At 43.9% G+C, this 16,826-nt stretch overlaps 1 protein-coding gene across 1 annotated transcript in view; it reads left to right on the top strand.

Annotated features, from left to right (window-relative positions):
• Positions 1-11,202, top strand: part of FBXO32 (F-box protein 32) — a 33,717-nt gene extending 22,515 nt beyond the window's left edge. Inside the window, exons 7-9 of the mRNA XM_038555443.1 lie at positions 4,037-4,219; positions 5,228-5,371; positions 5,819-11,202. Coding sequence (XP_038411371.1) covers positions 4,037-4,219; positions 5,228-5,371; positions 5,819-5,908 — 417 coding nt within the window. The 3' untranslated portion in view covers positions 5,909-11,202. The remainder of the gene's footprint in view (positions 1-4,036; positions 4,220-5,227; positions 5,372-5,818) is intronic.
• Positions 11,203-16,826: the final 5,624 nt, after the last annotated feature.

Below are 16,826 nucleotides of genomic sequence, written 5' to 3'. Positions count from 1 at the left end.
ACTCTGCACTCCCATGGGCTCACTCACCTGGAACCCCCCCCCCCCCCGCCCCTTTAACTGATCTACAAGCACTTGGGAGAGGAAGTAGCCATTGTAGGTGCTATCACTGTTCATGGGGTGAGACCAGAGAAGCCCAGCGATTTAGGCCAGAACCTGGGACTCCTTATTCCTTACATGGCAAAGCTTTCTTAACATCAGTGGCTTCCAAACTTCTTTTCAATCCAGCTTTCTTCCAACTATTTATTCAATGAACCAGCTTTTTGCAGACCTTTTACATCTAATCCCATGCAGGACAGATCAAACACTGCCATTCATCTCACTCTCCCCTCTGCTCCTGGCACTCCAGCCAGGCCGAGCTATCCTCTGCCCATTCCAAGCTTGGTCCTGCCTCCCCAAACCATCCAATCCCCTGAAGACACTCTCATCTCACATTCCTCGGAGGAGTTGTTGCCATCTGAAATTATCACATACGTGATTCCACTTCCCTGTCTCCATCCACTGGTTTATAAACGCCACAAAGACAGACACTACTTGCTCCCTGCTCTCTTCCCTCTGCCTTGCACAGGGAACTGGGCAGAAAGCAGTTGATAAATCTTAGATGAATGAATGAATGATTGAAGGGAAGTAATGCCTGTCCCCTAGCCCTGGTGTAAGATTTAATAAGCTAACATATAGAAAGTACTTGGAACAGTGCCTGGCATATAGTAAGTCTTTGCATGTGACAGCTCTTATTGTCACTAAGGGCTCGCTTTGTGGCAGGCACTCTTCTGAGTCTTTCATGTGTATTAATTAACTCATCCAGTGAATAATTGTAAGTAGGGGTCTTTATAATAGCTGATTTCCACCAGGCACCGTGCTAAGTCTTCTGTGCATTATCTTATCCACTCTGCCCACCAACACAGTAAGATATGCTCTTCCTTATTTTATAAATGAGAAAAATCAGGCTGAGTCATCACTGAGTAGTATGTGGCTGGTGCCTCAGTGCAGGTGAGACGTAGTAGTCTGGGGACTGAATCCAGCCCTGTCTGCAGAGGCTGCACTTCCAGCCACTGCACTCTGCTCCCTGCTGTCCTCCTTCCCAGCCCTCCTCGCTGTGAGCCACATTATTTTGAGAACAGTGATGGGAACCATGGAGCCCTAAAGATGCCCAACTCTCCAGAGGAAAGAACGATTGAGAGAGAGGGAGAGAAATGGGACTTAATTACTTCAGTCTGGACTATATTTTAAAGCTGACTTTTTAACAGTTTGGGCTAAAGAGAAGTATGTTATTACACAGAAATGTTAAGGTGACATTTACAGTAATTGCTTTCTATTTGCCAGAATTCTAGCAGCATCTTCCTGGCATATGATCTTGTTTTTCTTCAAAATTTCATATCTAATTCTATGGAGCCAGTTTTTATTGGCAAAAATAATTAATAGGATAAAGGATGAAGGGGGAAAAAATGAAAAGACCCAGTTTGGATGGGGGGGGGAATCAAATAGGATCATAGCATGCTATGGGTAAGGCAGTGTTTTGAAGCAGGTAGAGGGCAGGGTGGCCATAAAAGGATTTTAGCCGAATGAGTGTTTAGAGGAGCAAGAGTGACTTATTTTTCTTTTTATATGTTTATATCCAAAAAAAAAAAAAAAAGAAGAAGAAGAAGAAGGCATGCAAGCGGTTAACCATTTATCAGGAGTAAGGGCTCAGCATGGGGTCTGGGCAAGGATTTTGGAAAAGTTCAGGTTTGAAAATTTGAGAGTAAACTCTGCCAAGTGGACTTTAATAGGAGTCCATGTAATAATTGGCCTGGGAGTTTTAACCAAAAAAGTAGATGCTTTGAAGTGCTGGAAACAAAAAGAAAATTTCATGGCAGTTTTATTAGCTCATATGATCAGCAGCAGATGATAAACGACAAATAGGTCTAGAGCCTTCAGCGGTCCAGCAGAGTCCTGAATTTTGCAAACAATTGAAAGTTCAGCCCAGCAGCCTGAGCAATTTAAACTGTCAAGTCATAGACACTTCTGATGAGTTAAGAGGCTGAAGCTGATCCAAATCTGAGATTGTTGGAGCTGGAAGGGATTTTTAGTCTTCTAAGCCAATTCATTTTGGACATGGGGAAACTGAGACCCAGAGTTCCCAAGGGCACCTGGCATCCAGATCTGCTGCCTGTCCATCCAGTGTTTCTTCCATGCTACCTCCCATTCCTCTCTATAGTCCCAACTTCCCAAGGCCCCACGCCTCTACACACCTGTCCTGCTTTGCAGGGGACACAGTGGGAATTGGTGAGACCAACCCCCCACCCAGTGGTGGGGGGCTTTGATCTGCCATGAAGAGGGTAGTTCCCTAAAAATTTGAGGAGGGAACTCGAAACCCATTGACAGGATATCCCCCCCCCCCCCCCCCAGCTAAGGAAGGGCTTCTGCATCCTATTTCTTCCTGTGACAAACCCTCCGCCTCACCCCCAGAGGGACAGAGCACTGAGCTAAAAATGTTAGTAGTCCAAAATCAAGAGCTCACCCAGGTCTAGCATGGGAAGAACAAAGAGCCACAATCTCCGGTGATTCGTGCTGATTTCTTATCCAAATGGCAGCATCAGTTGCTGTTCGAGTCTTACCAGTAAATACTAGTAAGGACCTTCTCTGTACAGATTGTCCCAGAGCACTCTGTGCCTCCCTCCTTGATAGCACTTAACATATTGTTCTGTCATTATTTGCTTATGTTTCTGAGTCTCTTGCCAGCCTCATGAATCCATTCCAACTCCAGTGCCGGGCCATAGTAGGCCCTCAAAAGAGGTTGTTTGTGCTGGGCTAGTCTGTAAGGGATACGAAATTAGACCCCACCTTCAAGGATCTAGGCGTGGGTGGGATAACATGAGTCCATCAAAATGTAAATAATAAATTAAATAAAATTAAACATTTGAATACAAGTTCAGGGTTATAGTAGAAGAAGCTCCTGATTAATTGCCAATGTATTATCCACAAAGAGTTGGGTTTTTATTTTTATTTTATTTTTATTTTTTTAATGTTCTATGGAGCCCCAGGTTTCAATAGAGATGCTGTAATGGATGGGATCACTTATGCCAAAAGGTTCTGGACCAACCATCCCTAAAGTACACGTGTACGCACACACACACACATACACACACACACACCCATACATACGTGCATGCACACATACACAAGTACATATAAGCACAGGATCTTTTTGTTGTTTTTCACCTACTTAATTATTAGGGTTTCATTCATCCCTCAGATGTTTTTTGGGTGGCAACTATATGCTAGGCACTTTCCTAGGCACAAAGGACATTAGCAATGAGAAAAGACAAAAAGTCCTGCCTCCATGGAGCTTACGTGCCAGCAGGAATGTGCCATTCAGGCTTTCTTTTGGAAAAGGTTTGCATTACATAACAAAATGGGGCTGGTTCAAAAAGTATCCTGAAGAGATCATAGGAATTCCAGGACAATCCAGTGAAAGTGGCCTGGGATAGTCACAAAAAGCAGTAAAGACCTTTTAGAAAAAAATAGGTATAAACTGGATCTGAGGAAAAGCAACATTTGGACAGATCAAGAGGCAGGGGCCCATGGGCAGCATGTTTGGGCACAGGCAAAAACTCCTGCCTGGAGGGCTCAGCGGTCAGGAGGGGCAATGAGAAAGCCCTCACAGGAGGCAGGCAGGGGGGCTCTGTCCAAGGCACTGACCCCTAATTTTAGGAAGGTAGTGAATCTTGTCATTGAGTAAACTGATTGGAGCACAAGAATCCAACATGTGCTGTTGGGAGAATCATTAAAAGCATAAAGCTTTGTGAAACTTCGGAAAATCCCCCTGGCACCATGCTTGGGCTGTTCCAGGCTATTCTGTGGGTCTCAGCCATGGGTCCTGTTTCTGCATCTAAGGAAGGGAGAATTGATGCTTTTGGTCTCGGATCAATCAGCCAGCTGGAGGGTGGAGGGCAAGGGGACAGCTGCACCCTTGCAGAGTGTCACCTGACAATCTGCTGCCCCCCCCCCCCCCCCCCCCCGCCAACAACCTGCAACTTAATATCATCCTTCTCCCCAGCCTGCCTTCAAAGGCCTCACCTTCACCGACCTGCCTTTGTGCCTGCAACTGAACATCATGCAGAGGCTGAGTGACGGGCGTGACCTGGTCAGCCTCGGCCAGGTGGCCCCTGACCTGCATGTGCTTAGCGAGGACCGGCTGCTGTGGAAAAAGCTGTGCCAGTACCACTTCTCTGAGCGGCAGGTCAGTGGGCCCGACAGGCCACCCCTCCTCTGTCACCTGACCCTCACACTTCCTTGGCATTTTTCTCGAGCTTGAGGGGTGGATCCCACCCTCCAGGGCCTTCCTGGCTATCCAGAAGGCAACCTTACAAAGTGTCTCTAAATAACATATGTGAGGGTTTCCTTTAAGGCACTTTTGATGGAAACAAAAACAACCAAAAAAAAACAAAAACAACAACTTAGATTCTTAACCTATATGCATGCTTCACACCTTGCTTTAAAAAGTTCATAAAGTGACACCAGTCCTCCTCTTCTATAACAAAGTTAACTTACAAAAGTAACATTTTATATATTACAGCTAACGAACTTTTATACATATAATTTCACTTTAGTCCAACACCCAGGGTAGGGTAGGTATCATTATGTTCTGTTTAAACAGATGAGGGGACTCAGGCCCCAAACCAGGGAAATGGCTCTCAAGGTAAGGAAACTGGCCTTGAGTGTGAATTTGAACTGGGAGCTTCTGACACCAGCTCTAGGCCTGTTTCCCCTCCTCATGCTCCCTCAGACTTTTTCCCCCAACTTTATATAGATGTGTGAGTTCAACAAGTTCTGTTCACGAAGCCACTAATATTTAGATATAAAATAGAGCTACTGTGCCAAGCAGTTACTGCATCTCCCTGGAAATAAATCCCTCAAGTCTACAACAAAGAAAAGATGGAAGGTGTTTATTGAGATCACCTGAACTTTAAAGGACCATCCAAATACAGTTTAGTAGAGGTCACTAGTGAGATGTCACCAGCCACCTGTTTCTTTTAAAGACTGGCAAAAGCCACTGTTTCACTGGGTTAGAGTTCAGAAGGACCTTCTTTTTATCTTGGCAGTTTTTTCCCTGGCAGTTGCAGGGCATAGATGCAAAAGGGGAAGGAGGGTGGGAACAGAACTTTTCAGAAGCACAAAACCACAAACCATCTTCTTGATGAACTCTCCTGCAGTTGTTTGCAATTTTCTGTATTCATTTGCAATTTAGATCCGCAAGCGATTAATTTTGTCAGACAAAGGACAGCTGGATTGGAAGAAGATGTATTTTAAACTTGTGCGATGTTACCCACGGAAAGAGCAGTACGGAGACACCCTTCAGCTTTGCAGACACTGTCACATTCTTTCCTGGAAGGTATGTGTCTCGAGGTGGCTGCCACAGTCCCCTAGCCGAGCCCCTAAGAGCCAAAGGCACCAGCGTTGCAAGACCAAAGCCCTTCCTACTTCCCTGCTCTTCACTTCTGCAGCTCCCACCCCCGCCCTGCTGAAGGTGTGGGGAACACTGATTCAGTCCCTGGGGAGAAAAACTTTGAGAGGCCTTCATTTCCTCCACCCCTATTTTTATGGATACATATTTTATGTGTATGTATATTTTTGTACATCCCACCCACCTCCAAATTCTCCAATCTCTTTGTGCACTGGTGCACATGGACACACACAAACACACACACAGCTCTTTAGTTTTTGCAGAACTTATGGCATTCTGGACAGAGGAATGTTGTTTTGAGGCTGAGCACAGCCTCATGGTGCTACAATGAGATGCTTCTGAGAAGTCAGACCTAACCATGATGTTCCTTTCCAGGGCACTGACCATCCGTGCACAGCCAATAACCCAGAGAGCTGCTCCGTCTCCCTTTCACCCCAGGACTTTATCAACTTGTTCAAGTTCTGAGTCCCAGCATGTGACAATACTTCAGAAGGGTTCCCTGCTGATGGGATGGCTGGGAATATGGAATTTGGACACTTCATCTGTAAATAGTGTACATTTGAAACCTTGGCTCAAAACTTCTGAGATAAGTCACTGAGAGGACGTCACAAGGGGAGAGATGCGGTTGCTGGCTGAGAATTTAAGGAAATGGACTTCTCGTTAGAATCGGTATGGAAAAGCAGAAATACTGTAAATAAACTTTTTTCTCCCTTTTTGCCAGCAAGACTATAAGGGCAGGAATTCCGTTTCATCGGTGAAAATGGAAATCCTCCTGATGTTCACTGACACTCCTTGGTCTAGTTCCCTAGGGATGTGGAAGACAAGGGGAGGACTCGAACACAAGATAGAACACTCTGTTTACAATGTGAAAATGTGCTCAAAGAAAGAGAAGACGAACATACGCGAAATCTCTGCGCTTTGGTTTCAATTGTTGGGGGGGGGGGGTTGTAAAAGGGCAAAGGAAGTACCACCCATCTTAAACCCGCGTGGGCATAGGGCCTTATCTTGCGAATCTATCACACAATTCTCTACCTCAGAAAGTAGGCACTGCTCCCCCTGACAGAGCGCATCGCCCAGTAGGCCGCGTCTGCTGGTCTTGGTTTTTCGTCACATGAAAGGGGTTTCAACAGGAAGAGATTCTGGAGGCAATCCTCATCATGCTCCAGACTTCCTTTTTAAGCAAATAGGCACCCTTTTGGAGTTGCGTCTTTTCTAGAACAACCCCGCAGCACATAGGCCTCTCCTTTCATGCGGTAGCTCATTCGGGGTGGCATAAGGCCAATTAAAAACAGTCCCAGAGGAAGTCCTCCTTCAGAAAAAGATAGAATTAGTCCCACCCAAGAGCTGTGAAGACTTTTCGTATTCTTGTTTCACTTCTCGGCTTGTCTGGGTTCCTGGAGTCTATTCACGGATAAGCGTATCTGTGGACGGGTGGGAGCCAGAGTGCTGATAAAAGCTGGGGAAACGGGTTTTACGTATCAGTGAGACGGTTTCCCAGCTGCTGTGCCTCATGGCAGGTGACAAGCCGAGGAGCTCTCTTTTTCTTTAGGTCCGACATCAAAATTGAATCAGCCTAAGCTAGGACTTCATGCGAGGATGAGGAGAATAAAGCCTGGAGTTCCCAGTCACAGGGAACAGAAGTACTGTGCGGTTCTTCCTAAACTTGCTCCACACCCCCTGGGGATCTTGCTAGGCAAAGAGCAGCAGGTGTGGAAGAAAGGAAATCTCAGGACTTCAGGAGTTCCTTGTCAAATATTCCTGGGATGGGGGAGGGGACGTTTTTGTTTTTTACTTTTTATAGAACTTGGCTTTTCTACAACAATGTACATATTCTGGCAGTTGTGTTTGCTTTGTGCTTTTTTTTTTTTTCCTTCTTTTGCAAATAAAGTTGCCACCCTGCATGCCCTTGGCAAGTAAGTGAAGCAGAAATAGGAACTTGCTCACATTCACACTGAAGAACAGTTATATCCTTAGGGGTGACCTGGAGAGGGCAAAGGTGGCTGAGCATGTATAGAAACAAAGCCAGGCACCGGCTGGCGATGCCGAGCCCCCTGCTGCCCTGCCCAAGTGTCAGCATGCTGAAGAGAAGGCAACCATCAGCCCCCCTCACTCTGCAGCACCTGTGCCTATCTATACACCAGCGCATCTCCATGTTTATTTTCATTATCACTCCCATCAGAAGGAAAATTTAATTTAAATGCTCCCCACTGAGCTGAATTCAACATTGAAGAATAAGATCTTGTTGGCTAAGGTTGAGCTTCTGGAGCCCCTGTAATACCTAGTGGGGTTTTTGCACTCCCCTCCCCGAGTCAAAGTCACACTGAGAATGCAGGCCCTAGATGGTGGAATTAAAAACTTAGCTCTTCCAGAATTCAGATGTCTCTCAAATGTCTCAGCTTCCTGAAAGATATGGGGCGGAACTGGGTTGATTGCAACTGTGAGATCTCTGGAACCTTTGACTCTGACATTTTTAGGTTTAGGCCTGCATGGCCTTCCACATCTGTCCATCACCTCATGACCTCTGCCCCTTCATACTGATCCAGGAGGTGGAAACCCCACAGGCACCCTCAGGTTTGCAGTCCCAGAAATGTTGCCTGCCTTAAATTGTCAGCACCAAACTGGCAAACCAGTCTCCTTTGGACTGTCTGCAGTGCCCACGATTGCATATCATCCCCCAGGCAGCGAGGTGCATCTGTGTGAGATGACTCCTGCCACTAGTGGGAGGGTTATGGCTTTCTGAGATGTTTCCCTTAGTGGTGCCTCTGGGGTCTCCCTAACTCTGTTGGCATCTTTGGAGGTGGTATGTGACGGAGTCAAGGAAAACTTTTAAGGAGAAAAGAGAAGAAACCAACATTTATGGTTCTCTTTCATTGGTAGTGGAGAATAAGAAAGGAAATGGCAGGTGGAGAGGGATGGGGGAAGGAATAGAAATGGCCTATCTTTGATGCTGTGGTTTGTGTGAAGGCAATGGAGAAGAACCTAGCGGGTGCAGAGCATCCGTGTTGGTGGCACATGGCAGCTGTTCAGCATGGCCAGAGCCTCACCTAGAAGTAAAGCGAGTGAAAAAGAAAATTCTTGTTCCCTGGGTACCAATCGTCTTTAGAATTTCTATTGGCAAACCCTCTGGGGACAACCTAACCTAAAAAAACAAAACCAAAGAATCCCTGTCTCAAAACTGCTAGTCTAAAAGCCAGACGGACAAGATGGTGGAAACTACTAGAAGAGACAGAAGGCTCCCCTCTCTTTGCTGTACCTACCTAACCACTCCTACCCCTGTAACGTAGAATTGGAAATTGATGTCAGCTATGAAGTAATTTGGACTTTGAAAGAAGGAAGGAGTGTGTCCAGGGCAGGGTGAGCACAAATCCATGGGGATGTTATGTACAATCTGGTTCAACTTAAAGGTGTATAAGCAACAAGCCTGGAGCCTCTTGAGAGTAAAGCACAACATTTAGGGAAAGAATATGTGAGTGCTAACTTCATAGCAAGATTCAGAAAAAAGTCCAATGACATCTTCAACTACCTTGCATTGTTACTTTAATGCTATTCCTTTGAGGAGATGGATCAGTGTCATGGGAGGGTGGGTGACAAAGCTTCAAAGAAAAACATCGCCAGGGTGTCAGTTGTGAGATGACATTTATTTAGTGATGATCAATTTTATACCGAAGCGGCTCGGAGGAGTTATTTCGGGTGGGGTGGGTTGATACCACAAAACACTGCAACAGTGGGCTTTACTTGAGGGTGAAGGAAGGTAACAAGCATGCACCGTGTTATTGCCATGATTCTCTGTGGATTCGAAAACTTTTTCGAGGAGCTTGCAATTAACGGGCTCCTTTTTTACTGTTGTTTCTTTGTGGGAGCACAGAGGGAGCTTAGAATTTCATTTGTCTAAGCAAGTGGTGTGATTTACAAGGTCAATCATTTCAAGACATGTTCAACAATGTATCATTTGTAGCATTGGATACAATGTTTACCATAAAATATGCACCTGACTTTATATTTTTTTGCCAGGTTATAGGGCAAAAGTGTTTTGCTATGCACTCTATTTTATGTGTGAATTTTTTTAACTGTAATTTTATGTGTGAATTTTTTTTTTAACTAAACTATATCAACATTTTCTATGTGGACATCTGGGTGTTGTTGTTTTTTTTTTTATCTGTTTCCAACTATCTGTGTCTGTGAACCATCCTTCTGACTGGATGCTGGCCTAAAATCCTATTAGTGTTTAAACAGACCTCAGAAACACCCTGAACCTCTAGACAAATGCTAAGAGATGGCTCTTTGATATATCTCGGGCTCACGATGTCTTCAGTAAACAAGATCATAACTCCTTTAAAGCCAACCTTTTCTGTAGAAGCTTTCTTCTGTGTTTTGTTAAAGAGAGTAAACCCTCCATGGCTTCCCAAAGGAAGGAAACTCCTATCCCAGACTCTTGTGCTGGAAGGGAAGTTGAGGATGGTGGAGTCTGGCATTCCATCTGCCCTTCAACATGAGGTAGTGGGACATGTCTGAGCCCGTCTGGTACTCAGTGGTAGACCTGAATATGAACCCGGGATTTTCTGAGGCCTTTACTTTGTACCCTCTATCCAGCATCCTTTGGTGTGTCCAGAGACACATAACATCTGACCTGGTTGTTCTCCACACCTTCACTGTGAAAGGCAAGCATGAGGGTCCAGTGTTAGGCATCTGGCCATTATCTTTTCCAAATATTTTAAGTCCCTGGTTCTCCATGGAGAAGTTAACATTTCTCCCTGGAGCCACTTAACATTTTTGCAGACTTCTGACCCTATTGTGAGTACACCATCCTAGTAAGTACAACCTGCTCACCATAAAGCAAACAGCATATTTTGACAAATTCACTTTTCCCTGGGTACTTTCATTTTAATTACAAAAGTGGCCCTTAAGACATATAAAGGCTGAGCAGCTGGCTTGCTTTCTAGAAACTGAGGTTCTGATGGTAACCAAAGCAGGTATTTCCTCTCAGACTAAGAAGTACATTTAATCCATACCCTTCATCTCCCCATCCTCCGGCACCTGCCACAAGATCTGGTGAGTGTCCATGGGGGGGGGGGGGGAGGACCCTCCCACCCTCTGCTAAACGTCAACTTCACTAAGCAAAGAGGGATTATTCCAAGAGGCAGCAAGGAGTGAGAAACCACAAATATTTGTGACTTTGTCTGCTGGACGTTTTTCCAAGTGTCCCTGAACACAGCAAACAAAGCTTCCTGAGAAATCTTCCAAAATTCAGGCCCTGCTCCATTTGTCCAAAAATGGACGGCTGCTCCAGATCTCTGAACCTCTTAAAACGCCATCTGCTACGACGTTACTTCTGGAGTTTGAATATGACTTTTTCTGTCTTTGAGTATAGCAATGTTTGTTTAATTAACGATGCACAAGTCTGTTAAACAGAAGGCTCCAAGGACTGCTCTATGCTTGAGAGCTCTTGGCACCATCTTTATTCTACCAAATGCCAATAACCCTGGCTAAAGGGAGTGTATATTAAAGCCCATGTCCTAAGTTCAGAAGCTTTACTCTTTTTAATAAAAAATAGGAGGTTGAACTAAAATTATAAGGTTAGTCTTGTTACATGCAAAGATGTTTATTTAATATTGTGTGAGCTAAGTCCTTCTGTATAAATTATTTGCACACTTTCCTTGCATGATGAACTGATTTTTTTTATAGTTGTTTGTACCAGACGGTGGCATATTTTTGTAAAAATTTTTTGACACTGAATTGCAATAAATGTTTTTCCAACAACACATTGGTGCATTTTTGGCGTGTGCCAATTCAAGTTGGCTTTTTAACATACTGAGTATGTTTATCTTTTGCCTAGTGAGGCTTAGATTCCTTGTCCCAGAAACTTATCATTGTTACAAAATTTTTAGGAATATGGAGAAAAATAAGCTTGCTGCTGAGTACCATCCTCAGTCAATAACAGCATTATGCGTAAATGGGATAGTTCCATTTGCTATATGTATAATAGAATGATTAGGGAATCATGAGCTATGAAATCAATATCCATTTATTCATCAATAGACTTTTCTTGAACAGCTAATATATACTGGACCCTGTGCAAGGCACTGGAAACAGGACAGTGAACAAGACAAATAGAGTGCCCGCCTTCATGGAATTTTGATTCTAGTGGGAAAAACAAAAACACACAAAGCAAGTAGGAAAATATTTAATTCGTAATAAGTGCTACGATAAAAATAAACAAGGGGCCAAAATGCAGAATAACGAGGGAACCTGCTTTTAACAGGCTGAGCGAGGTGGGGCGGGGGCGTCTCTCCAACAAGAGATAGGCTGAGATCTCAACTGTGAGAAAGAACAGGCTGCAGAACATGGATATGTTCTCATGCATTCCAGAAAGAGGGAATGGCTTGTGCAAGGTTCAGGTCATGGTCCTGCCACTTACCTGCAGTGCGACCTTTGTCAGCTTAACCCCTCTAGGTCTCAATTTCCTAAATTCCAAAACAGTGGTACTAAATCTATTACTTATGGTTGTGAGGATTTAGTGAACTAGTACAAGGAAAATTCATGAAGCCAGGCACATGACACATGTTCTGTCGATAATAACAATCATGATTCCCTGAGCAACAAGGGTCTGAGAATTGGGTTAGGCATTACTCTGCATCTCTAGTTACGTATGATGTGCTTAGGTGTCTGACGTGGTGGCTGACCTACTCAATAATATATTTACTCTGGAACACATCTCGATCCTGCCACTAACTCTCCCATCAGAAAATGACAAAAAAAAAAAGAAAAAAAAGCGGGGGGGGATCCCTGGGTGGCTCAGCGGTTTGGCACCTGCCTTTGGCCCAGGGCGCAATCCTGGAGACCCGGGATCGAATCCCACATCGGGCTCCTGGTGCATGGAGCCTGCTTCTCCCTCTGCCTGTGTCTCTGCCTCTCTCTCTCTCTCTCTCTCTCTCTCTCTCTCTGTGACTATCATAAATAAAAATGTAAAAAAATTTTAAAAAATAAAAAAAAAAATAAAATGACATAAAAGGCACATGAGAGTAATCAGATTTTTAAAAAATTCCTACCAGGATCACAAAAGCTCAACATTCAGTAGCTATCCCATGCTTTCTTTGCTCAGGCTGCTCCATCTACCAAAATAGTCTTCCCTAAAGTCTCCTCCGACTGAGTAAATCTCCCTCCCAGAACACTTTTCCGCATCGAGACTTTGCTACACTGTAGTCTTATTTGGGGCTGTGTCATAGTGCCCGGTCCAGTGCTGGAGCTGCATGAATTAGTGACACACACATTCACAAAATGCTTTTCAAAGTCTCACTGATCGCATACCTTCCACTCAAATAAGAATCAGTGCAAGCATGGAACTATTTATAGCTTTTTTAGTTAAAAATTAATGGTAGTTGAAAAAGTAACAAATGTGGGGACCTAGTTTTCATTAAAGTTCGACTAAATCTTTACAAGTCTAGTAAATTTTCATACAAAATAAGAGGGGCTTTTCTTACTGTTTGATAAGCTCAAATTGAATGACTAAAGTCCCTTTAAAAAATAAGTCCCTTTTATACACCTAGTGAAAATTCCTTGGAGCCCCTGGGTGGTGCAGTTGGTTAAGCATCCTACTCTTGGTTTCAGCTCAGGTCATGATCTCAGGGTGGTCAGATCAAGTCCTGAATGGGGGCTCTGAGCTCAGCGAGGAGTCTGCTAAAGTTTCTCTCTCCCTCTTCCACTGTCCCTCCCCGTGCTTTCTCTCTCTCTCTCAAATAAACAAATATTTTAAAAAGGGGAAGGGGCCCCTGGGTGGCTCAGTGGTTGAACACCTGCCTTTGTCTCAGGTCATGATCCCGGGATCCTGGGATCGAGTCCCACAGGGAGCCTGCTTCTCTCTCTGCCTATGACTCTGCCTCCTGTGTCTCTCATGAGTAAATAAATAAAATCTTAACAAAAAAAATTCCTTTAAACATGTTAAAGCTACAATTATAAATCTAACCCATTTGCCTTTTTTTTTTTTTTTATAAGCACTTCAAATGTCTGCTCAGGTAAGCATCAACCTAAAAAGCAAAACTATTCCCAGGTCAATTAATAACTTATAAACTTAATAAATTAAGCATAAATATATCTCAAAAACTCTAGCATTGTTAAAACGTGTGCAATTATTATATCCTTCTGTTTAAAATCATATCTTACACGAATTACTTATTTTCCATGGAAATCATAAGGCTACCACTGTAGGCAAAATAATGTCTCTCTGAAGATGAACACATCCAAATCCCCAGATCCTGTGAGCATGTTACATGACAAAGGAGAATTTGTGGGTGTGATTAAGTGCTTTGAGTTGGGAGATTATCCTGGACTACCTGGGTGGGCCCCATCACAAGGGTCCTTGAAAGTGGAAGAGAAAGGCACAAGAGGACAAAGTGATGTGATGAGCAAAGGGCCCTCCCGCCACTGCTGGCTTTAAAGAGGCAGAAAGGGGGTGAGGAGCCAAGGAATGAGAGCACCATCTATAATCAGGAAAAGGCAAGGAAACAATTCATCCCCAGAGTCCTCAGACAGGAAAGCAGGCCTGCCAATACCTTGAACTTAGCCCGGTGAGAACTGGGTTAGACTTCTGACATTATAATGGATCTGTGTTGTTTTAAGCCACTCAATGTGGGAGCCTGGGTGGCTCAGTGGTTGAACACCTGCCTTTGGCTCAGGTCATGGTTCCGGGGTCCTGGGATCAGGTTCCGCATCAGGCTCCCCACAGAGAGCCTGCTTCTCCCTCTGCCCGTGTCTCTGCCTCTCTCTGTGTGTGTGTCTCTCAGGAATAAATAAATTAAATATTTTTTAAATTTTTTTAAAAATTTATTTATGGTAGAGAGAGAGAGAGAGGCAGAGACACAGGCAGAGGGAGAAGCAGGCTCCATGCACCGGGAGCCCGACATGGGATTCAATCCCGGGTCTCCAGGATCATGCCCAGGGCCAAAGGCAGGCGCTAAACTGCTGCGCCACCCAGGGATCCCTAAATACTTTTTTTTTAAAGCCACTCAATGTGTAGTTAATTCATGACAGCAAAACAGGAACTAACAGCAGATTTGCTAGCATGCCCAGCAGCATGCCCTACAAAGCCATCAGTTCTGACCATTATGCTGTATGTCCCCCATCCCAGGCTGAGGGAGGGTCTGTCTACAAATGAAAGGCTCAACTGCTTGATAGTCTAGTTCTGCAACAAGAGTTATGTTGACTGCCCAGATATATGACCTGCGAAGCTAGACAGGAGAGTTCTGCTTGTCAGTGTAGTAGGTATAAAGTTGTCTCCTGCCCCCTTACACAGACTCAGTGGGGTTAACACCGATCACATTCCTGCCCAAGAAACATCACAGGGGATCAGCATTTCAAAGTCTCTCCAATAAGCCATGTTTATGAAGCAGCAGTGTCCTGGCACTGGAAAAGTCATTCAGAAGTGTGAACCCAACCCCTGCCTGCAAGAACTATTTTTTTAAAGATTTTATTTATTTATTTGAGAGAGAGAGAGCAGGAACAGGGGCAGGGGTAGAGGGAGAGAGAGAGAAGCAGACTCCCTGCTGAGCAAGGAGCCCAATGTGGGGCTCGATCCCAGGACCCTAGGATTTTGACCTGAGCAAAAGGCAGATACTTAACCAACTGAGCCACCCAGGTGCCCCAGGCCTTCCTTACATTACAGACTTGCCAGCTCCACATCTGTGTGAGCCAATTCCTTAAAGATAAATAGATGATTGATTGATTGATAGAAAATTGATAGATTTTGAGTAATAAAAATATATCTATATAGTTATACAGAGAGAGAGAGAGAGAGAGAGGTGCATCCCATTGGTTCTGTTTCTCTGGAGAGCCCTGACTTGTATGAGCTCCTAGAAAGAGAACAAGGACAAGGAAAGTCTACAGAAAGGCTTCAGAGGGCAGGAAGGAAAGGAAGAAAAACCAGAGAGAGAGCGGAATCTAGTGGCTATAAGAGGCTGTCAGCCAACTACCACATCCTGAGAAATCGTATTTGGCAAATCCCAAAGAGTACAGCAAAATAGTCCCTCTTGCCCCACATAAAAGTGACTGGTTCCCCTCTCTTTGTGCTTTTTAAACTGGCATTCAGTTGTTTTCATCATGTTTAGTTTTTTCTTTTTCTTTTTTTTTTAATGAAAGAAAGGTGAGCCTTTCTATATCAGCTAGCACCCAGCTGACTGTCAGCTATTTTTTTTCCCAAGGTTTTACTTAAATTCCAGTTGGTTAATATATAGTGTAATATTAGTTTCAGGTGTACAGTATAGTGATTCAACACTTCCATTCATCACATGGTGCTCATGACAACCAGTGCCCTCCTTAATCCCCTGTTTCCCCCCTCCCTCTCCCGACCTCCTCTCTGGTGACCATCAGTTTGTTCTCTACAGTTAAGTCTGTTTCTTGGATCCTCTGCTCCCTTCCCCCCTGCTTTTTTCCTTTACTCTTTTGTTTTGTTCCTTAAATTCCACATATGAGTGAAATCATATGGTATTTGTCTTTCTCTGACTTATTTCATTTAGCATAATACTCCCTAGCTCTGTTCATGTCATTGCAAATGCTAAGATTTCATTCGATTTTTATGGCTGAGTAACACTCCATTATATATATAGATCACATCTTCTTTATTCATCAATGGACATGTAGGCTCTTTCCATAATTTGGCAATTGTAGATAATGCTGCTATAAACATTGGGGTGCATGTATCCCTCTGAAATAGTGTTTTGTGTTCTTTGGGTAAATACTCATTAGTGCGATTGCTGGATCATAAGTTAGCTCAATTTTTAACTTTTTGAGGAACCTCCATACTGTTTTTCCACAGTGGTTGCACCAGTAGTTTGCATTCCCACCAACTATGCACGAGGGTTCCACTTTCTCTACAGCCTCACCAACATCTATTGCAGGGTTTTTTTGTTGTTGTTGTTGTTGTTATTGATTTCAGCCATTCTGATAGGTGTGAAGTGATACTTTTTTCTTAATTTCAAAATTATTCCAAGAAGCCCCTACTTCTTTCAGAGAGGCAGCCTAGCATAGTGATCAAGAGCAAAGAATCTGCAGCCAATCTGCCTGGGTTCAAACCGTGTCCTGCCTCCTCCTTGCTATATCAGACAGAGTGCTAATGCTTGACAAGTCTGTCCCCTTATATGTAAAATGGAATGATAACAGTACCTGCATCATAGAACTGCTGCGAGGAGTATCTGAGTTGATGCATTTTAAGTGATTGATGCATTTTGTGCTGTTAGAGCAGTGCTTAACACATACTAAGTTTTATTTAAATATTCATTATTATTTTTAATGTTTTTATTGAAGTTCAACTTGCCAACATACAGTATAATGCCCAGTGCTCATTCCATCAAGTGCCCTCTTCAGTGCCTGTCATCCAGTTACCCCAACCCTCTGC

Source organism: Canis lupus, chromosome 13 (genome assembly GCF_011100685.1).
Source record: "Canis lupus familiaris isolate Mischka breed German Shepherd chromosome 13, alternate assembly UU_Cfam_GSD_1.0, whole genome shotgun sequence".
NCBI classification, from domain to species: Eukaryota; Metazoa; Chordata; class Mammalia; order Carnivora; family Canidae; genus Canis; species Canis lupus.
The sequence above is the reverse complement of the archived record's forward strand: the minus strand, read 5'-3'. Positions and strand labels throughout refer to the sequence as shown.